Here is a 25,402-nt window from a genome sequence, read left to right on the forward strand (position 1 = left end):
AAAAATATGACACCGCGGCACAATCTAATTCACGAAATAATACGTAATTCAATACAGAATAGCAAAAAAATGAGCAACGCGACATCGTCAGGCAAAAAGCTTTACCGCCTATCCAATATGAGGGAGCAGGACGAGTGTATTTACAACGCGAGTCAGCTAGCACCGTCTTTAAATTATACGTTCTCATAGCCTTGTAGCGGGCCGGGTGTTTTGATGAATGCCGGATTTCACTTTCTGCGCTGTAGCAACGCGGACCTTAACATTACACATGTAGAGATCATTTTTAAATGATCATGCTTGTGAGTTAAGATGTTTTAGATTCGATTGGAAATTTAGTAATGGGGGGTGCTGGACACAGACACCGAAGTCGGGGTTTAGAATTTCAGTACAGCTTCGGATAGCTGCGAAGCACTGCTTTTGTTGGGCGTCCAATTGTTTGCCGAGGAATTCTTTTTTTTTAAATTTCCTTCGGCCTATTATCGGGTGAATAACAAACCGGAATTTTATAACATGTCTTTTAACTGACAAAGCTCCGTTTAAATAGTATTACATTACAAAACAGTGGACGTTCAGTGATGGTGTTTGTGTAATAATTTCTTTTAATACGGGAAATGATTGCTGAATTATATACTCTATCGGGTAAGTGAGGTGAATGCAAAGATTAACCGGTTTTGATGAAACTGTGGTGGTGTGGTAAAACAATGGCATGGTCGATTTTGTAGTTTAAAAACGCATGCAAAAATGTTAAAAAACCAAACGTAGCGGGATGCAGACGATACGCATTGAGGTAATCCGTTTTAAAAGAAATATTTATCTATCAATAAGACTTTACATGGATTCCAATATTTCTGATAAGATTTTTAAACGCAATTCCAATTTTGAATTTTTTTATTGTACTTATTTATTTCAATGATTGAATATATTTGTTGGTGCAAAATTGTTAGAATGCAAATAGAACGAACGAATATTTAAAATAAGAACACATGAGTACAATAAAATTACTATTTACGATTTATTTTGTTTTGGTGAGACATTAATGAGTAAAAAATATTTAAGGTAAAAAATTGATATGAGAGTTTTATATAATTGCAATATGTTTTATTTAAGATTCATTTTAGTAATTATTTTAAAGTGTCAATCGTAATTGTCATATTTAAATATATTAAATTATGTTAGTTCTACATTCTAGTTTTAAATGGTTACAAAACTTTTTTTTAGACATATTTCCTTAGACTACTGAGAGATCTGTCAATTTTATTTGAATACTTTATTTATTTTCAATTTAAGCAAAACAGCGGCACTTGTAACATATAGTTTATTAGTTGGCTGTTTCGTTCTTTGTTAATTATATTGGTAGACGATCAGAAAAATGGGCCACCTGATGATAAGTGGTCACCACTACCCATGGACATCGGCGCCGTACAAAATTTTAATCACTTGCATCGCCAGTGTGCCACCAACTTATGAGCATGAGCTAAGATGATAGGACCCTTGTCCCTGTAATTATATTGGCTCACTCACCCTTCAAACCGGAACACAATAATAAAAAGTATTATTGATCGGCAACAAAATATCTGCTGAGCTCTAAGTAAATTGAATTTTAGAGGAAATTAGTACTGACCGAGACATAATCAACTTTTTGCGATAATTTATATTATTGCCGACAGTTTGAGCATTGTGTCTCGGTATTAGCATCGAAATAAAAATAAATGCAAGCAATATATGTTATTAGAATCAAATGTTAAATATATACGAACTGATGACATATATTTCGGAGCACAACTATACATTTCTGTATTAAAACTCATTAAAGAAAATAATAAATCAAAATGAACTTTATTCAGGTAGGCTTTTACAAGCACTTTTGAATCGTCATTTTACAATTACGTGAAGCTACCACCGGTTCGGAAAGTAGATTCTACCGAGAAGAAAACCGGCAAGAAACTCAGTAGTTACTCTTTTTCAACGTTTAAAAAATACTAATAATAGAGAATCATTTTAGTTTAGAAATAGGTACATATAAGTATAAATTAATTTGTAAACAGATAACAAAAAGTTAAATTAGATTAGATATATTCTTTATTTTAATCAATTAAAATATCATACATTCGCCTTTCTGTCTTGTAGTTAAATTTTGAAAAACATGCCACAAATTATGGTTTATTCAAAAAATATATTATCTGTAATTGACCCCGCTTAGATAAATTAAGCGGTAAATTTATCTGTGGACTTGTTAAAAATAGGGAAAAATTACGCGTCCATATTATCTAAATTTCCTAATAATAAATACATTAAATGGAGTTTAATTGAAAAAAAAATTAATAGATTTTTATAAGTATATATAAATTATATATTAAAATGCTTCTAATGTTAAATAAAAATGGTTTGTAATATTTTGGGAATAAAACGATTCGGATTATTGATATGACATTTAGAAAAAAAAACTACATCATGAACATGATTATTGTGTATGATGCTCCTACATTTTTCCATACATCATAAGTGTTTATAGTCTGTGACAAGTAAATCTAACTTAGATTGTTACTTCTTTCCGATTATAAGTTTTTTTTATAATAGATCTACAAATATTGAATCTATAGTTTTTTGTATCTAGTACATTTTGGCGAAGCTTGTTTAAAAACCGCCGGTTCTAAATTCGTGTCACCTATTATGAGAATAATCTAAATTCAAAAAGGATACAGGTGTCATAAACCTATAACTTCTCTATAATATTAACCTTGATGAAAATACTCATCAATAGGATAGGACAGGATTACTAGTTTTCATGTGGATAAACAAACATCATCAATAATAGTATTACTATACACAACATTACATAAGTCAAATAATAAGACAACAAAGAACAACATAAATACGCATAAAACTAAAGGAATCGCTTATTAATTAGGACTTATTTCTAGAAATATTATAATTAAGGACATGACAATACGTAAATATCGTGTTAACTCTCATACAATAATCTTACAATAAATCAATACGGTAAATTTTTCTGTAAAATACCTACTATATAAATATACTACAGGTATATAAAGATCATAAAAATAAGACTTTCAAACTGTTCTAATCAATTGATTACTGTTGAATATTTCTGATTTCCATAACACAAGTGCTTCAGCTACTTACATTGGGATCAGAGTAATGTATGTGATGTTGTCTCAATTTCTTAATTAGTATTGTTAAGACTGTTAACTCCAAGAAAGGATAGTTTTTTGCCTCACACTGAAACGCGAGCGAAGCCGCAGGCGACTACTAGTATTTTATATATACATATTTTGGTCAACGATATTAAAAGTCGAACTCTCGTGTATACTTGCAATGTTTGTAGAAACGGAGAAATGTACTTGTATATAAAACTAATAATTTACTATTATTCTAGCAAAAACCGCGATATTACCCGTGAGAAATTTATCAAACACAAACTATATCCCCGTTTACCCTTTTAGGGGTGAAGTTACGTGAAATCCTTTTAAATATAGATTAAAGATTAGAAAAAAAGAACAATAAGCAAATACAGTCATTACATTGTAACGAGAGTAATACGTGAAATGATATATAAAATCAACTGTTGATACGTTTTAGAATAAACAATAAATACATGTTACATTAACATATATATTGATATCATATACTTTTAACGACTGCATAAGATACTAACAGACTACTTTGTTTAAATATATTTTGTAGAGTTCAACATTCACACCGGCGGTCTAGGCGGAACGTTACACATGCGTTGTTTACTTATGTTATAATACAACTATATGTTCGATTATTCATATACTACTACTACTAGACAGTCTAAGTGATAAACACGTCAAAAACACATTGCCACACATGTGTGTAGCAATTGAGCGGCATGAGAGATGAATGCTATACCTTTTTTAAAAAAGAATGAGTTTTCCATCAATATAACATTTAAGGGCCGTTTATTGTAGGTACCTAGTTATAAAAAGAGCCGAGATGGCCCAATCCAGAAGGCGTGCAGTTTAACAGATGATTGCGAGTTCAAATTCAGGCAAGCAGAACTGAATTTTCATGTTTTTAATTTGTGTTTATAATTCATCTCAAGGAAAACATCGCGAGGCAGCTTGTATTTGACAAATTTCAACGAAATTCTGTCACATTTGTATTGACCAACCCGCATTGAAGCAGCGTAGTGGAATATGCTCCGAGTATTCTCCTTAAAGGGAGAAGAGGCCTTAGCCCAGCAGTAAGAAATTTACAGGTCGTTTATGTAAAGTATTATAGTTATCAATGGCGTGTTCTATCTCTAAGCTATATAAAGAACTTATGGAAAGAATTATCTAGAAACAATATACTACCTTAAAATATACGAACGATAATGTTTATCCACAGTTCGTGTATTGTTTTAATTTTTACTTCTGTAGTACGGAGGTTATTACCAAATACGAAGGAATTTATTAAACACGCTTTTTACGTGCGAAGTGTTTATGCAAATGATTTTAGAATTTTACTTACAAGTTAAATAGAAATGAACTCGATCGAGTTGTAATTATAAGGTACAATATTTTCATGGATTTTACGTTTTAAGGCGATGTACGGAGTTTCCTTCATTTAATTATCTCCAGAGATTATTACTAAGGCTATGACTCTACCCTGGATCGTAAACTATTAAGTTATTTTGTAAATTACAATACATGGTAAATTCTAGTTTTCATTATATTTAAATCGAGTAACAATTAATTATATAAATTGATAGAAGGTACATATACCTTAACGCAATGTTTAAAGATTTCTGTAGATACTAAAACTAAGCAAACGCTTGTGATTAAAAATTTCAGCCATGCATAACCCAGTATCAAAAAAGAATTATCGAGAAATTATCTGTGTTGGAAGTATTAACATTTAATTCAGATCTATTATTAGGTACTCATATTTGATTCAGATCGAAATATGTGAAATGTTTTTCGTTTTGAAGAGTAGTAGAATTCGTAGATACAACTTAACTGAAATTTTACTGAATCTATATTTTTAATAGGCTCGATGTATCGATGAAGTAGGTTATAAGAATTCGTAATTAAAACGACTATATGAGTACATGTCATAGAATTTACTTGAAGACAATTGCATAATTGAATAAAATAGTTATTTACATTCCACCTTCTCTTAAACTTTTATAAAAAAGGTTATAATATGCTGTAAATTATTATTTAAATAATGATACGTCGTAAAACACGTGTCTTTACATCCATTTCTATGGAATAAACCTCACTAAGGCTTTTTTAAGTTACAACATTGAGTTTGTTGAATGAGGAATTCGAAATTAAACAAAAATAAAAAGTAACTACACAAAAATGTTACAGCATGTGCTCAAAATGCTTCGAATATCGTATCCAAAAAATGTTGTATGATATGTAACATTAGATATAAATAAAGCCGTAAATTATTATATATTGTCAAAATTGAATTTATGATATATATGTAATGTTAAACTGTGGTACAATTACGGGGGTGTTAATATTGTTTTCAGGGGGTTGTCTATTTGCTATATCTTCTTTCGAAAGTAAAAAAATAAAAAAGAATAATTGTAATGTTAAATAACATAATTCAATAGAAGCATACCCACTGCTGGATATCTTAACTTCTTTGAAGGAATTCACCATGCTGCCGTACCAGTCACGAGCGCTCATCGGCTATACGTGCTTTCCGAAACACTTCCAGAACCATCAACTTGTAGATACAGAGCTGTTTTGAATGTTGTTTTGAGTGGGTGGCTTATTTCCTGCGTCTCCTAATTTCGAATGCCAAAAAGAGTCAAAAACTAATATCACAAAATAGTGTCACGCTACAAAATAACTAAAAACGAGCCGACTTTATTATCATTGTATGCTTGAAAATCTACGAAAGGTCTAGGAGCCAAAGTTGGGCAATATTTTATTCGTCGCGATCTCAATTTGACAATTTATCTATACATAGACATAATCGTCGTAAATGTTCCACTACTTGGCAAATGCTTCCTCTACTATTAAAATGAACTTTTGATAGACGCAGGACGATATAATGGAATTCATTTGATTGAGTCTGGAGTAAAAAAATGTTTATACGAATATGGAAATCAATCTGCTTCGATACCACCGACACAAATTCATTATAATGTACTTTTTAATTGTTTGATATCTTATGCAGCTTACCATCACCGAAAACACTTGAATTAACTAGCTGCCTAGTTTGAATTAACGACTTCCACTGTACCTACAAAAATATCCAATAATTAGATATACAAAATGATGTTTACAAACTATACTTTCATACTTTATAGTGTACCTTAACATTTTTCACAGTAAATGTTACACTACTAAGATAAATAGGTAGATAAAGTAATATCGACTATACCATTATAATCTCAGCGAGAGAAAAGTGTGGTGAAGTTAAACAAAATACAATAACCTTCCAGAGTCACAAAGCTACCGTCGACGCATGAAATACACGTACAGTCACCCATTCGATCACCATACAAAATACCCGTCAAACCACTATAACATCAAACTTGAATAAAATAAAGCTTAAAATGCTATGAATGTTTAACGTATGAAGGATAACGTCTGCAAATAGCGGGGCCTAATTAAACAGAGATAGTGAAAAAATGAAAAAAATAACAAAGGCGCACAGTCTTTGTCTACCGAAGCGTGGTCTGGTGGCAATTTCTGCGAATTCCATATTGTTTTAAAACCCTGCGCGTCGGGATTACTTAGCTTATTCATGCGTGTTCATGGAGTAGGGATGCTTGGACGTCGATAGGTTATTAGCTTCAGCAATTAAGGGTTATCGATGAAATGTATAATGATGGGAGACACCCAGAGGCGTGCGTCCCATAGAAAACGATCACTGATCCTGTAATAATTCATTCGTATTATAATCTTTATGCACGTTGTTTAGATTCGAAGCTTCTGATTAAAGTAGTGAACTCGAGTACGCCAGAACTCTGGTTAAATAAACTAATCACAGCAAACAACAAGCCTAAAGCATACGTATTCATTATTTTTGAGTTTTTAAAATAATTTTAGCTGATTCCAATAACATTTTAAAAAACATATACTAGATTCGCCTGAAAAAAAAATGCGAATCATAGTTATATCTATCGCTGAATCTAACTCAGAGTAATTTTATAATTTATTCGATTCCGTAGACAATCGATACATCGATGTTGCCATCACTAGCTAGCTCGTGCCCGTAAAAAGAGGACAGCGTACACTTCATTAATAAAAGGTTAAATAATGTCGAAGACGTCATATTGGCTTCGCTCGTTCTGAGATAAAATTTCATATTCTATAGACGAATGTTGAAAATTAAAAAAAAAATCCAAGAAGGTTACTTTTAAAATGTTTTGCACAAAAATGTTTTAATGGTTAGTCTTAGTATTTAAATTGAGAATGTTTTTTTTTTTTCTTAAATAGTGAAGTAAGTTTGTTCTATTGAGCGAATGTATCATATTCTCGTGTAGAGAAATTAGGAGCTTATTCCAGCACACTGCATAGCGAGTTGATGGATGCATACATAGAATTTTATAAAGACACATTTGCAGGTCCCCCGCCCTTCTAGCACGAGATGGCTTATGAAGAGACTGATAACTCAAAACCATTTAATAAGATTAGGCCCATATTACATATTTAATTTAAATTATTTACACTATTTTTAATTATATAAAAAGTTAGCGATTTTTTTTATGGTATAGGTTGGCGGACGAGCATATGGGCCACCTGATGGTAAGTGGTCACCATCGCCCATAGACATTAACGCTGTAAGAATTATTAACTATTCCTTACATCGTCAATGTGCCACCAACCTTGGGAACTAAGATGTTATGTCCCTCGTGCCTGTAGTTACACTGGCTCACTCACCCTTCAGACCGGAACACAACAATACTGAGTACTGTTGTTTGGCGGTAGAATAACTGATGAGTGGGTGGTACCTACCCAGACGGGCTTGCACAAGGCCCTACCACCAAGTAAACGATTACAAATTCGTAAAACTCGGGATATCAGCGTTAAATTCGGTGTTTGTTTTTTGTATTTAATGAAATCGAAGTTATATTGACCAAAACGATATTCATTCCAAGTATGTTTGAATAACATTTTTCGTAAAATATATTTTACATCACGTAGAAATATATAGATCTCGAGTATTTTTGATTATAGTAAAGTGCTTCAGCCGTTTCAGAAGTATGATTCCATCGAGTAGATACAGAGATATGGATTAAACTGATATCCAATATAAGATATATATAATAAGATAAGATTCCAAATTATCTATAGAAACATAAAGTATAACGTACTAATTATTACTGGGTATTTGTAAAACCTCGTTCCAACCCGAGTATTTTTTAAGGCAGCTCGTTTATTTTTGATCATATTATGTTTTAAATTTATTTTAATTTTGTTTACATACTCTAAACAAACCAAGTTTTCTCTATATTCCCTAAACCTTAATCGATTTGGAATATTATATAAATATTAATTCCTTATTACAAAATAAAAACATTTATTTTTGAATAACTATATAAAATTTTACAACGTAAGTGTATACCTGTCTGTTTGTTATTGAATTTAAAAAGCTGATGCAAGCATAAACAAGGTATATATTAACATACATAGGCTCTGTTATATCGGTAACCCAGGGTAAATGTTCAGAGAGGAAACTAATACAAAACATATCTTATTATCGAACGTTCACACCACAGACGCACGCAGCCATCAGTGACACTAGTTTATTTTTTTTAATTATATTCTTAATCTTGAGCAAAGATATCGCGAAATATTCATAGGTTTTTGTTAGTATAAAAATGATTCGAATAGTGTCTGGAGTACAAAATTAATGATTTATATATTTAATTAATTTAATCGACTTGAAAACTCTAAATAACAATGCGAACATCGTAGAAATTAAACGAAAAGCTATTTAGCACAAGCCAACCGGCGCGCACGATACTTTTTTTTCGAATTTGGAATTCGTGGCCACAACACCCGCATTGTGCGCGTGCGCTGCTCCGGCACTTCCAAGAATGATTTCGTCGAACGAGCGAGACAGCTATACGAATCGTAATCAAGCAAGAAAGGGACGTAATCTGGATATTAATTTTGTTTTTCTTTTAGTTAATCTGTGACCACATGTGGCGATTGTTCTTGGACCTTATGGTCATTCGTCCTGTCTCGTTTATTTTGTCCCTCAGTTTTTTAGGACATGGTTAGTGAACTTTTGAGGGCGTTATTTTAATTAATACGTTTCCGACTCGAGTGGTATGCGAGATATTTGATAATGTTAGATGTGTGAGCCTGATGTCGGATGACGAAAGTCAAATCCATTTAACGAGGACGAAGACTGAGCCTCATTCGTTACTAGTAAATAACTTTAGCCTATTACCGAGATAAGAAACAACAATGTATATGTAAATTAAAAGCTATGTATACATTATACATACTTATAAATAGTAGAGTAGCTAGAATTACTGCATTTTTTTCGTTTACAAATTGTTATCACGTGATTAGATTATATTATTAAGTATAGCTTTAATATCAACATAGAACAAAAAAAAAAATTATTCATATTGGTGTACAACTGATTTGCCTTTAAATTAAAGACATACAATTTTTCCCAAAATGAAAAAGAAAGTGTTTTTTTTTTATAATTATTACATTTTTCAATAATATGATGATATTTTTGAATTTTAAAATAAAATGTTTTTATTATTTATGTGAAATTTTTGATTACGTCACTACTTATTTATATATCGCAGCCACAAATATTCAAGATTTAATTGTGTGCGGTCGTCCTTAGCGGATGCATTGTTTAAGACTCGGTATTTTCGGTAATTTATTTCGTGAGTAATCACTGTAAACATTATTTTTAATGTTGCTATTCCGGTAATTTACTTTTTAATCTAAACGTTTTATTTGTTGAAAATGCTTTGATTGGTAATTCAGAACTACTTGTACTTGCCCCAAACTACCTTTACGTTCTTAAAAATTAACGGTACCAATTTGTAATCAAATCAATATTAATTAATTTTTATCGAAAGGTTGAAAGTTTATCTTATACATTCTAAATTAAAGAATACAATACGGATAGTACATAACAAAAAAATTAAACTGATATACCGATTTACAATTAAATATAAAACATGGTGACTCAAAATTGACCTATCCCAGACGCTGTGCGCTGGTGATTACCTCTCGATTTGATAATCTGCACCAATTAAACGACTGCTGAAATAAAAACAAGTGAGATTATAAAATAAAAAATAAATTTTAACAAAGGTCAACTTTTAAAAATTTCAAAATGATAAAAAGGTCTCACTTACCCACTCACCCATCTTCTTCTCTATCCTGACTAACAGCAGTCAGTCAAAATAATTATAAATTCATACTTTGTACCAGGAACGCAGGAATGTGTAAGAGGCTGTCTGATAAAAATCTCGGTCCTTTCAACGTCCCTTATCTCTCTACTTATCAGTTCGAGCGACGAATTTTTGTTAACCGTATCTCGATCTATTTATAAAAACTGACGATTTAACGTGGATTATGTTAGAATTAGGCAGATGAATTTGTTGTATTCCTTTTGTTATTTACTGCATCTTGTACGAGTGTAAATAATTTATGACGATTTCAATCTGAATACGTAGTACTGCATGGGGTTTTGAATTTAACTATTTATTTATAAATTAAAAGTATACACGAAAATTTTCGGTGTTCGTTTATTAATATAAGTGCCATGAGTTCTATTACTATTACATAAACATCCTTATGTATTCTTTTTTTTAAACTTGGTCATATGAGCAGTTGCTAACCTTAATGGCCAACATGCGTCACCATCGTCGTACGTTAAAATATATAAGCAATCCTTACAATGTACAATTACCCGGGACGGTCCAGTGATTAAGAGACGTGAATAATACTGAGGATTGCTAGTTCGAACGTAGCAAACCAGAACCGTTGAATTGTCATGAGCCTTATATGCAAATAGTTATATGCATAATCTCGTACTCGCCGTTAAAGAAAACGAACGAGATGAAACTGAAATGTGTCAGATGAAAAACCGCTACATGAGTGCATCTAGCTGTTTTGGAACAGCAATCAAATAAATTGTGGTTTGAAACCAAAGTGACATTTACAGGCTGTTACTTCATTTTTATATTGTCAAGAATCTACCATCGAATCTTAGAATTCCCTTGAGAATTGAGAAAATACGAGCTTCTACACACGTCTCAACGTAAGGTTGTCTTATCATATAACACGAACTATCAATAAATAACTATTCAGTTTTTTATTGATAGTTCATTCATTAAATAGTCAATTTAACAAAACAACAAAAATCAGTTCGTTATGTATTAGAGTAACTTAGATGTAACATTACTTGAATTATATGGAAAAATACATATATAAAAGTAATAACCGCAAAATCTGTGCCTCGAAAACATATAAAGCCATTAGTATTGCGTAAACCCTTTGATCTTTAAACTGCGTGCCCAAATGCACGCAGATGCAAATGCAGCGATGCACTCTCTATTCTCTGACTATTATGAGAGAGCATCTAAGCAGACGGCTATGTCTAAACTCAGCTAAGAGCACAATAGGTTTATATTATTTAATAATCTTCATAAAAACAACAAACTGTTTTTTTTATTTTGGAAAAAGGAAAAATAGAAACATAAGTACTTATTTCTTTGCCATGGTCATGACTAATAAGCAACGATCATGAAACGCCTAATAGCCATGCCTCTAGGCCATAGAACCGTTCAGTTTCTGGGATACTGTTAAAACTTAACGATAAATGTTATCAAGATCTTCTAAATTGCAATTAAATAAAACAAGAGCGTGTAATGTCCCCAGCGTTCATTAAAATGTTTAAATACTTTTAATATACCATATTTGAAAGGATTACACATCTGATCTGTATTTTGTTACTAAGCTGTTAAAAAGTTGAAGTATTTTTAAACAGTTTTCCAACAAGGAATTGTTTATCTATAACGGTGCCTACAATAATGTTGCAAATTAATCGTAATCCAATAGCCCTAAGTCGGTGCTTTGATAATGACACCTTAGTCAACTTAGCGTTTACGTTTTGCAAACAATATTTTCTTTTCTGTGTTTTTTAATAAAAACATTAAATAACAATGATTTATATGGACTACGGACATGTTAAGACGTGACACAAGAGATTTTTTTTGAGATTTTTGAGGTTTTTTTATTTGTACGTGACCACGCCGATGCTGCACGGAATACACATCACACACACAAACACACACATTTTTATAATAATACATAAATATGAGAGAAAAACAAATGAAAATGAGAACATGATCTATATTAAAAATTAAAGATTATCTATATTTCTATACTATTATAAATTTGAAATTGACTTTGTCTGTCTGTTTGAGGCTCTTTCACAACTAAATCTCTGAACCAAGTTTGACGAAATTTGGTATGAAGTAAACTTGATCTGCAAGAAAGGACATAGCCTTCTTTTTTAACCCAGCACATGACAACCAATACCCTAAAACGTCGGGGAAGCCGCGGGCGACTACTAGTTTAGAAATATGATTATAAATGTACCTGTGATAAAAAAATTGATCTGTAAATATGAGCTACTTAAAAAACTTGAATGAGTCTTTGTCTTTCTTAATTCAGATGATATTTTGCTTCACTGAATAAATTGTAAAGTCCTTTTACGATATGAGCTTTTATAAATAAACAAATATCTTTTTAAGCACTTATCTTACTTGTTAGACTTGTTAGGCATTTGTTTCGTAAATACTTATTGCAAAACGATGACATCACCGTGTTTGGCGTATCGCGACCACCAGGCGAGCATAGCGTAAGGTGTACTCCTGATATGGGTCCAATGTAAACAGCAAAGTGCCATGCCTAGCATGTTCTGATCGCCTGGTATTTCGTTATCACTACGCAGGCGAAAGTTGATAAACAAAAAAAAATGTTGAATAAGAAAAAAAATAATGTTACTAATTTATGTATGTTATGATGTCGTATTTGCTTGTTCTGACTTAAAAATAGCACGAAATTTTACAAAAATGTTAGTTCTATGTGGTTTTAACGATTTTGATTTATACTTATATATTTTTATATATCTATTAAACGGACTTTAAATAAAAAAAAATACATCGAAATTAAAAAAAAAACTACCTTTCAACAATAGAACTACCAAATTAAAAGGACGTTGCCTATCTATTATTTAAAAGTACAGTAAAGTAAAGTAACAAAGGCGTGAAGTTGAATAATACATTATCAATACAAGATAATACATACTAAAAAACAACATTTATTCCCATACCCATAAAGTTTAGATTTCGGGAGTCATCCTAGTTATTCAATTGTTCGAAATTCAATTTAGCGTCGGACGGAAGGGGCGTGGTTTATGCTGGGCGGGGCGCGGGAAGGAGATAGGACGGCGCGGATGTTCGAAATTCAAATTTCGCATCTGTCAGTGGCATATATATAAATTATACAATATAGTTAGAACTGCGCGCTTTGCAGGCAAGTTGTTCAAAAATAGAAAGAGACAGTAATGTCTGCTTTATCTCTTCGACAGTGTTAGATATATTGGTGGAAAGGTATCGTCTGTTCATGTTACGAATTTATAGTATTTACGTTTACTTTATACATGTACCTAGGTACACGAATTGTGACAATCCTCATACATCTTTGAGAAACGAGTACTATATAATAATACTAGCTTAACTTATTTAACACTTCAATATATCAGACGATTAAATAAAATGAGTAAATAAAGTTTAGAATTAGAAGTTTGTACTTATCTATAACTAAATGTTTATATCTGTCACCAACCGAAACCCAGTGATTTAGGTTAAATATTAATATAAAATAAAATTTACACCAAAAACAACTACTATTAAGTATATTTCATAAGAAAAGGAGTACGGGTTATAGGTCTAACCTAATCTACCTAGTAGCTTTTCGAGGAGTATTAGAAACCGGCGATGCTTGCATCTCAATTCTACCGACGGCTACACATGTAGGCATGCTAATCAAAACTACACTCACATAACGAAACTTTCATATTTAATTACTTTTTATTTTTTTTTATTTAAAAGACACGTTTTGTTCTGTTTGTAATAAACAATAAAAAATGCTTTTAATGAAATACCAATGATTACAGTTTTGTTTGCGATTCTAGTGTCCCCGCCAAGGTCGAAATGTCATCGGAAGTAAAAACGACGAGAACGCAAAACGATTTTAACGCTTTGTGAACAAAATTTACGAAAACAAAACCTACTTTACGTAATTGATGAGCGAAATTACGCTAAACACTATTCCGTACAATTAATTGGTATTTTGTATGTATTCTTTGGTGAGAAAATTATGCAATATCTTCCAGACCGTATTATATATTTCAAAATTTTCGTCTGGGATTTAGCTTTTACGGGTATTTTTGGGCAAAGGAAATATTGAACACATCCGAATATAATCTACTTCTATGCCAATTTTTATTCAAATCCGTTCAGCCGTCCTCATCAATTATAATATTTTTGAATTAAAGAATCTATTAATCCAAATTAATATTAGCAAGAAAAAAATTCGTAGGCTGATCATTCTTTTCATTAAATATTATTTAGAGAATCAAACATTTATTACAATAATAATTAACGATAAACCGATCACTGTAGATTATAATCAATTTAAAAAAATTAACTTATAAAAGATATCCATGTATGCAACGTTTAATAAATAAAATGTACAAAACTTCTTCCGTCTGAACATTAAGTGAATCCGATTACGAGTAATTTGGCGAAGGCATCGGATTAAAATCGATTAATTTATGCCTAACGTCGCGCAATGTTATCTCACAATCTCTGTGCCGTTTTGTCGTCGCCACCGAGCTTCATGCCTCGTTTACATTTTACGGGATAGTAAAAAATATGCATATACTAATTGACAATAAACAATATATGATAGGTACGTCATATTTAATACACGCGTATTACTATTTACTTGTTAATAAACATAAAAACTGTATGCATTTATTGCATTTAATTTGCGCAACCTTTTGAAAATATATTCAAAGAAAAATATGAATATAGAGAAATTGCATTATACTATAAACAAAAATATATAATTTAACATTTTTATATGCAATGATAAATCAAATTAGATAAAATCTACAACATTATTGATACCAAGGAATTTCGTATAATTACATCTTATGAATATTTATTAACATTACTATTTTGACGTGTTGACTTGTACAGTTTAGTTGATGCTCGTTGGCTATTAAAAAAAAGTAGTTTGACAGATATATCAACGAGGAGAAATAAGCGCACGAGACTTTAAATGTTTAGCAATAACAATTCAACGGCTCTCTTACATAGTAGCAAAGTTGTAAGGTTTAAAAGAAATCACATGCTTATATACCTGGCTGTAATAAAACTCAAGTACTTAACCTTTAAATGCATCGATTAGGTATAGCAAAATTACAAATTAATATTCCCATTTAATTTCTAGGATTGCTTTTTATTAATAAATAAATTTATTTTTATTTTTAAATTATGAATAAAGAAATGTGTTTAAATGTTATATAGTATACGCAAACAATGAATTTAATGTATCGCAATAAATATATCTGCAATATAAATCCATATTCACAACTTAACTAATCTTTTTTTGTTATACAATGTAGAGTCGATTCAAACGAACCTCCACGAACGATCACGAGCAATCGATTTTAATTCGATCGTAAACACTATCACATTATCGACTCGCACAGACGGCGTGACGTATTGCCATTTATTTAAAATTCAAATCGAACAAGTTTTTAAACACGAAAAAATATATTCATGTTTAAAAAAAGAACATTAAAATTAGACTGCAGAATAAAAATAATGCTATATTATAACTTCAAAATGTTTGCATTATGACATTTTTTTTTTAATAAAATGTCTTACTTTCGTTTATTTTTCTGTCTGTAAATTAATGTTTTTTGTGAGTTTTTTGAATTTTTGTATACAGGCTTTAATTAACCAACCCACAGTAAAGTACTTAGGTTGATTAGTGCTGTGTGTATAAAATAAATAAATAAATTATGTAGTTGCCAGTAAATAAGCTGTTTTCTCCCGGCCGGGTGTAGAAGACAGCCTAATGATAACCCGTAGGTGTTGAAATAGCATACTCCCTAATTCAGCTATTTTTTGTTATTTGTACCTATCCCTCGTAACCTACCTTTTTAATGGTGGAACATCTATCAGAAAAATAAACACTAACGAGGTTTATCATGGGCAAACAGCTCAAGTTATAAAAGTCCTGCCAAATCCTTAATGCGCCCTTTTCTATGGAGAATGGTGACCTCTAATCATAAGGTTGCCTATTTGCCCCCCCCCCCCATATATTATAAGAAAGTAATTATAAGGAAGTATAAAAAGAAAAAGAAATAAAGTTTTATCAACTTTAATTTTACTTCCAATGTTCTAGTAACAATTTGTTCGACGTTCAAAATGCCATTTTTTAAGTATATTATAGAATATTCAAGTTCTCGGCCGATGAAATCACGTCGATTCGATATCAATTGTTATTTGGCTTTTGTCCTTTCGTAGTTGGAATAGGCTATAGATAATTGTATCGAATCTTGTGGTAAGGCAGACAACCTCACGACAGTGTGAACCCTTACAAAAACCTTTACTAAAAGTGTAACACATCGCATGAATGACAAAAAATGTGACAGGAAAGTTATTATTTGCCCAGAGAATCGAAGGATTAAGGCCTTAATAGTTAATATTGATATTCATTATGAAAATAAATGTTATTGATTCAAATATATAGAAAAAATACATATTTACTATAAACTTTATGCTTTCTCTATATGTATATTTCATGAAAAAGATTACTGAGTTTCTTGAGAAATCTATTTGGTAAAATAGAAATCTGTTTGGAAAAAAAATCGATTCTCAATTCAAAAGTTTTAAGAACCTTCTAGGCTTAAGCGATTTATTTAAATAATTTAAAAATTAAATAAATACTTATTTATTTAATTTTTAAATTAAATAAATAGGATCTCTATCAATATTAAACAGTTTATTTGGTTCAAAAAACATAAAATACGGGGAATAAAACGATTGAAATCAATGTTTGAAACAAATTTTACTATTTCATTTATTAATTAAAAAAATCAAATAATAAAAATAGTTTATTAAAATATAATTTGTATCTATGCAGTTACAATTTATAAATAACTTTAATGCAATAAATTTACGTAAAATTTAATTTTTATTATTCTATCAAATATAAAATAAAACGACGCAAAATTAAAAAAATAAATATAAATACAATATTTTTTTATTAGAACGTACCAAAAAATAGTGGATTTTAGTACCATTAGCACGACAAATCAGTACAATATTTAATCTCAATCGGTTGTGTGGCACTAGCTTAAAATCCGTCGCAAGATCACCCTTACACAAACAAATACAAATAAATAAAACCTTTTACAAGTAAACGTAAATGTTCCATACAAACTTGCAACTACCGTTCAAAAAATTTTATTAAATAAAAACAAGTTTCTACAATTCAAGATATGTTCGTAAAATAATTTTAAATTATCCGAATGATGCTCATAACGTCTCGTGCTAAAGGAATGCCCGTTAGTTCTCATTATATATTACCTAGAAGACCACAGAACATAACAAGCAATGAGATTTTAACCTTTTTAGTTTTTTAGCTATTAATGTCCGGTTACTATATTCAAGAAACGTTCGTTTTCCATATATATGCTAGAAATGTCGAGTTGTCATATTTCTCGATAGAAAAGGTTTTCTAGAAAGAAACATATAAGTTTTGCAGGAAGTTTTTTGGTTCGAATGCTTCTTAACCGATTATTGCGGGTTCAAACCCATGCAAGCACCGCTGATTCATGTGCTTAATTTGTCTTTATAATGCATCTCGTGCTCAGCGGTGAAGGAAAACATCGTGAGGAAACCTGCATGTGACAAATTTCATAGAAATTCTGCCACATGTGTATTCCACCAACCCGCATTGGAACAGCGTGGTGGAATATGTTTCTAAAATCTTCTCCTCAAAGGGAGAGGAGGCTTTTAACCCAGCAGTGGGAATTTACAAGCTGTTGTTGTTTTATGTTTTTTTAATTAGTATTTAATTAAGATAAAGTGACAAGAAAATGGGTCGGTGAATGAACATTTTTCAGATGCTTAAAATTTTACTAAACGTCACTTTTCTGACTCCTTTTTATTTCACATCACGCAGACACGAATACATTACACGAGACAGTGCCAAAATAATCTGTGCGTCGCACAATTAAAACCATTAAAGTAAGGATTTAATAGAAAGTACTAAATTGTTTACATTAATTCCAAAATCTTCTCAGGCTAAATACATTTTTTATTTCTGAAGATTTTTGGAATTAATTTTAATACAAAAAAACCAAAATGGCTAAATTGTAGTATTCCAAACGATACTATATTTACCGCCAAACATACTTGCGCAAAATATACTTATTATTGTTATGTATGGTTTGAAAGGTGTGAGAGCCGGGGTAACTAGTCACACAAGGGATATAACAAATGAACTCCTTAAGGAATAGTTAATATCTCTTCCTGTATCAACGTCTATGACAGTATCCTATAAGGTAGCCCATTGAAAGCATTACGCGTTTCCCCCACGACGCCTGGACGCCGAATGCGCCCTGGTACACCGAAATACCCATTAAAACACCATAGGTACCCTCTCCGTCTCTTCGGTGGTCGCCACGGGATCGCTTTCGTATCGAAAAAGCCCATGCGCCAAACTATATTGTATTAAAAATATTCATTTGTATTCAAGTATGATGTCATTAGGTCCCCATTCGATACGAATAAATCAGAGTTATGACAGATATTTTAAAATACACAAGGACACTTATAAAATAATTATTAATTAATTAAAATAATCTCAGTTCTAAGAGGTTACAATTTAAACACGCTTGTTTTAATGATATGACTGTAGGCCCCCCGGTGTGATGGGGTCAGGCGTTCTAATTGTCGGGTGACAAAGATTGCGGTTTCAATGGGACACATTTATAAAAGCAGTCATTCGTTTGTCATAGTTGTGGTTTATTAGAGTCGTGCCTTCCTTTTACATAATATAATAATATACTAATAAATCATGAGAAAAAATATCATTAGTAATGAAATTTTTATCTTTTGATCTCTTTGTTAATATTATGCAGTCGACAATATAGAATAAATATAATTTTGTTTTACGATTAAATTATCGATTAAATGTTTTTTTTTTTTTCAATTTGTAAGCTTAATTTATTTATATTTTAACAGACATAAGAAAGGTTCAACTAAGCGATTGTACATCGCGATTCTGCCAAATCTGAACTCACAAAGCAGGGTAAATTTCAAACTTGAGTATAGTTACTCAAAAAGAAACGAATCCTTAGGCCAGCAGCTAGGATACTCATCCAGCAGTATGGGAAGATTGCCCAAACTGCTACTTATGGCCACCCTCGTTGCGTCACGCGGCGAACGCAACGCTACCGTAACCCCCCACCGGCAGACCCTCACCTGCTTTAAACCACACTATTTTATAATACAAAGTAGCCTTATATTTAACATAAACGTCGTTTACTTCTATTTCAAATTTTGAATTTTAAACGAGGAATTAATTCGAAATGACGTATTTTTTTTTTTTAAATACCAGAAGCTTTCTTATAGGGTCTTCGTCAGTTTGAGTGTAACAAATGTGGGAAAAAATCTAATATTTGTACGCTTCGTATATAGATAAGACACACGCATAGTGTAAATAAATTATTGTTCGTTCGTATTTATAAAATGAAGTATTGATTAGCATAAGTATGAGATATTTTTTTGTAATGTTTACTTGTAAAAAGGCTGAGAAAAATCTGCGAAAGCAAAACCACAATGACTAATTTAATTTATTATACTTCACGCTTTAATGTGAATGAGTCATTCCATCTTTTACAACAGACTACTTGTCTATGATAGAGAGCATATCATAGACAATTTTTAAACATAAAATGACGTAAAAAAATTATAAAGTCTTGTTTAACTTCGCGGTTCTGTGTCTCAAAATGTTCAATTAATAATTTCCTTTACAACAGAAGCTGCTAGACCTTAAAAAATGCAATAAAAAACATTCCGATTACGTCAAATCCGATTTGACAACTTGATGAACACGTTCCATCGACATTCGAATTTGAAAACCGTGTGGGTGGTCTGAGCGTGTAATTTTTTTCTATATTTTTTTTTCTTTTGTTTTTATTTTTTCTTTGATGTAGAGCGATGACTAACAGCCTTTCAATAACTAGCCACCAGCGTAGCGTAATGATCGATCTTTTTAGCGTGAAATTCGTAACGGATATATACCTACTATTGAATTTTTATGTCTCCGAGTATTAACGAATGTAATAAAGTAATATCAACTTTCGATTTATTTACAAGAATTGTTTCAATGTATGTACATTTATTTCGTTTATTTTATATTATTCATAAACATTTAATTAACAATAAATATTTCTTTCTAAGGTAACAGTGACGAATAATGGAATACAAATACAAAGCAAAAACATTTCGTGTTTTTTAAACAACTAAGTGTGAAATGACTGAAAGACTTTTCCGCGCAAGAACTGTCAAAATGACATAAATAGTGAGTGAATGGAATGTTCGGTTCGGAAACAGCATGGTGACTCTGATGCCGTGTGGCTACCTCGGCGGCGCTTCACCGCGCTGCAACTTGGATCACGAGCCTAAGGTCAGAATGATACAAAAAAACCTTAGACGTAGTTGCAATTTTCCGAACGTTCCTTCTTTTTAAATTAACGCACAATGCACATTGGCACATGCACCGCTTAATCCTTTTGCACGATTTTATTTGCATGTTTTTTAAGCAATTTCCTTGTGCACGGCAGCTTTTGAAACAATTTTTATTTAATCATGTGATTATAGCAAGTACAGAGAAAAATATATTAAGGTGCACCTGGTTGAGGGTTGAACGTAAGAAACACCGAATTTCTTCGTCCGGATACACAAGAACATAAGTGCGGACAAACTGTTTATGTTTTCCAAGTTGAACGGCGTCAGATCTCATGTTACCCATTCATACGTTAATCTTTAGGGCCCATTAAAAAGTCGTAATACATCGACTGTGGTGTCGTCGTTGGTGTACCTACGGGACAGTACGTCGTTAGCCACCCGATACCAGGCTATCATAAACGCGTAGAGTTAGTTTTCAGACAAATGATGCTTGGTGATTAAATTTGGAATGCGGGGCACCATATAATTATGATAAATATTATTATTATATATATGTAACATCAGTATCAAGCATAGATAATTCTTATCTATTAAAAGCAGGAATAATATAACATAAACACAAAAAATATCAAAGCAAAATAATCTTAGAAGTAAAATATTAAGTTTCGATAATGACCTACCATTATCGACAATGGCGACAATGAAATAACGTATTTTTAACTTACATCGTTTATCGCAATATAAGTCCGAATAATTTCCCGATGACCGGTAAAAACAATGTACGCTTAAAAAAAGTAAAAAAGTAATTCATCGATACACAAAGCCACCCAGAGATAACACCAATAAAAACAAATTTGTACAAGTTGATAGCCGTACACGAGGCGATTTATCGAGCGAGATGTCTCTCTTGATAGTACTCCTTAAATTGTTAAGTTATTTAGCTCGATACCAAAACATCGTATGTAACACAATTCAATGACATTCAAAATTTTAATTATTGATTTAAAGTCGATTTTCATTTAAAAAAAAATGAAGGATGATATTTCGTTAAGATGTAATAACGCTTGATTAAATGAGCGCTTGATACTAACTGTTCTCCTGGTAAAATCTACGCCAAATATACAAAGAAATAAAAAAATAAGTTTTTTTTTATTTGAATTATTTATTTGAATTTGTAAATAAAGTAAAATATTTTGAATTAAAAACAATTGAATTTTTTATATAGCATCATAACTGGTACGCATAAATCATACTAAAACCAAAAAAAATTACTGAAATCTACAAAGTTGGGAACTTATGATTCGGATCCAAAATCGTCAGTCAATATTTTTTGTCATATCGAAGTAATAAATTATCCTCAAAAGATTTAAACTAATTTATAAACTTCAACTTTAAACAAATAACGTTGAACAAACAATAAAAATTAAAAACACACATGAAGTCACCCATTCAAAATAAATCACTATTAAAATTGACATTTCACACGATTTATAAAAAAATATGTCGAATTAATATAACACCAATAAGTATCTTTCGAATTATCAACGATAAAAATAAATATCGTGGACGATAAATTTGAAAATTTATTTCTCGAGGACTCGGGAGCGCGACGGGACGAGACGAGGAGTCCCAAATCGTAAATAAAATGAGATAAAACAATAAACGTATTACGTATAAATAAATAACAGTTTTGTTCGATGTGTTTAGATTACAGGCTGCTCCAAAGATTAATTGCTTTTAATATATCATTTTATATGGCCTGTGACATGTTTTATGTAAGCTTCGGAGAATACGAAGAATCCTGTTTATATGGATTTCATGATTTTATTTATTATTTTGAGAATATTACGATGTAGCTAGATCACAGGAAAAACATTATAGTAATAATATTTAAAAAAAAACATATGCAGTCTAATATAATAATATAACTATTACAGAGAAATAAAGTAATTTAATTATTTTAGTATGTGTAAAAGAAATAATCTATATTATAATAATCCAAATATCGAGAATCTTTATCAATTTTGATAACCAACATGTTGACCACCACATCAATATAATGTATTAAAAAAGGAATGTATAGAGCAGCCTGTGTAACAAATGATCACGAAGCGCGCGGGCGCGTTGTCGCCGCGTAAAACGTATAAATTAAAGGCCTATCGCGAGATCGGCCGGCCTCACACCTCGCGTTATGCGCACGGTGATTTACGTCTTCTCACACGCGACACCTCTTCGAGGCTATGTGACCCTGGTGACTAAACGTGTGGAGTTCGCATAGGTTTGTCTATTTACTACTGAAATCCTAGTTAACAAAAAAATTATCCCCTAGTGATGATTGCAGCGAGGACTTATAAAAAAAATTGAAGTTATTTTCCATTTATTAATAAATAATAAAAATGATAATAATATTAAATCAATGTTTCTCTACAAATAATTATTTTATATACCAGTAATCACAATCTACATAAAGCGTCATACTAAAAACACATGCAGTCCTGCAGTTAAGAATTCAAACGCATCTAGAATTACTTTCTTAAAATACTTTTTTGTTATTGTTATATTATACATTCAATATCAGATTTAGAGAATTTTTATAAACTTTGACCTAATGACATTATAATAGATTAATGACGTCGATGACTGTATCATATTTAAAAAAAATAGAAAATTGTTTTTGTCGTTAGAAAATACTTACACATAAATAATTTGATAATCCATTTCTTATCCAGCTGTTTTATTAACGATACCTAAAACTCCAATTACTGCATTATTTTTTATAATTTAGCCCCTTAATTACTTAGATAAGAGAAAAATATTTAAAAATGTATAATTTATTTTATCAGAAAACAACCACCTCCTTGTCTTCTTTTCTGGAATAACTAAACTATATAACTAACAACTTACAAACAAACAAAAAAAATTGGTGCTAAAAAATTCTTAAAATAATCGGTACAAATGTGTACCAAAAGTACCAGGCAATCATAACTTTAAAGGACGTGAAAACATGTTGAACGATGCACAAAAATGTTTTAGTAATTGATAAAAAATGCCACTCGAAACTAATACGTGAATCCTATGAATAAGACATATTTCAGTTTAGAGTCATCTTAATTTATATTCCTAAATCAAAAGAGACACGGTGGCGCCCTCTTGGTTGTAAAATAAATTCGGCTTGATTTTATTAATGTTGTTACCCTAATCTTGATCTGAGGTAGACATTTAGAAGTTTTATTATTTATAACATAAGTTTTATCTTGGATCTCTTGTAGGTTAGAAAAGTTGTGTTTATTAACCGTTATGGGTTTACGTTGACTTGTTAGACATTCATTTTATATGGGAATTTGTGAGAACGATCTCTGGGACTTATAGAATCAATAAACATACTTAATGATCGCAGTTATATTTTTATATAATTTAATATTTTATCGGAGGCTGTAATTGTTTTACTTAGCGACTATTGGTCGCTATTATTGTTATTGACCTTTTTCACCTTTAATTAACTTTTACAGCGATATATAGCTGAGCCGTAAATTTGCAACAACCAACCTCTTGAAACGCAAAACAGCCGCGGGCGCCAAATAGTCATAATATGTAATTACTGTTGAGAGAATATATCCACTTTAATGATACCAGATCTTCAAATTTTGTGCTAAGTCAATATACGTAATACATAAGTTATTTGGTTATAAATAAATAGTTTTTATATTTGATAAAGACGTTTAATATGTAACGATAGATAAGAGAGATTTGTAATGTTGCATGATTACAATCAATTTTAGCTATTTTATTGGTGTTGGAATAGTTATTTTATATATTTATTAAAAAAACTTTTTATGTGTTCTGTATGCATGATTATGGTGGTAAGGGTCATGTCTTAAAAAAACTGTTTGTAAGCTTCATCAAAAATAATATTAATTTGTTCTGCGCTAGCAAACCTTTTAATTTAAAATCAGAGCATATAAAAATATATATATGTAGTTAAGATTTCTTTTTATGCAATTCTGTAAGATTTCACTTCGAATCTCACTTGTGAAATACATATTGACAATCGACATTTTGATAAGTTTATCCCATACATTTTATCGTAGTCAAAATCCACGGTGATATTCCAGTTTCTTGTCACAGAATAACCACATTGGTTGCTAATGAATAAATAGTACATGAATACACGTAAATAATATGTTTTATTGTTACAGGCAAAGCGATCCAGACCCGATTCGGGCACTGATGTACGGTAAGTGTTAAAATACAAAAATATTTTATATTAAAAAAAACCGAATATATAATATAAAATAATATTTAAATTATAATAGATATTTAAAGAAATGAAAAAATAAGCATAGCCAATTAATTCAATAAAACAACAAAATTAATAGGCTGATAGATTTTAAACGTGTTTTGAATTAAATTTTTTTATTTGAAATATAAATAGGAATAACTGTAAAATATATTTATTTCGTCGTTGCTTGAACGACTCATGTTTAAATTATTTCCTTACATTTGCATGTTCGTAATGTTGGCAATTTTGATTGTCAGCTGCGCGTGTCGTTTTGCACGTTACTTTATAGCTGCGTTCAGTTTAAATGACCTTTTGACGGGGACCATTTCGAATTGTACAGGTTATTTTATTCT

The 25,402-nt window shown here is 31.0% G+C and overlaps 1 protein-coding gene across 3 annotated transcripts in view; it reads left to right on the forward strand.

Moving 5' to 3' along the window:
• Positions 1–396: 396 nt before the first annotated feature.
• LOC124540091 (eyes absent homolog 2) overlaps positions 397–25,402 on the forward strand; it is a 38,777-nt gene continuing 13,771 nt past the window's right edge. The window contains exons 1-3 of one of the 3 annotated variants that reach the window (XM_047117508.1): positions 397–787; positions 20,543–20,768; positions 24,967–25,004. In XM_047117508.1, the coding sequence (XP_046973464.1) occupies positions 20,697–20,768; positions 24,967–25,004 (110 nt within the window). In that variant the 5' untranslated portion in view covers positions 397–787; positions 20,543–20,696. The remainder of the gene's footprint in view (positions 788–20,542; positions 20,769–24,966; positions 25,005–25,402) is intronic. The other 2 variants (XM_047117509.1, XM_047117511.1) reach the window with 2 other exon arrangements.

The sequence above is a fragment of the Vanessa cardui genome, chromosome 24 (genome assembly GCF_905220365.1).
Source record: "Vanessa cardui chromosome 24, ilVanCard2.1, whole genome shotgun sequence".
NCBI classification, from domain to species: Eukaryota; Metazoa; Arthropoda; class Insecta; order Lepidoptera; family Nymphalidae; genus Vanessa; species Vanessa cardui.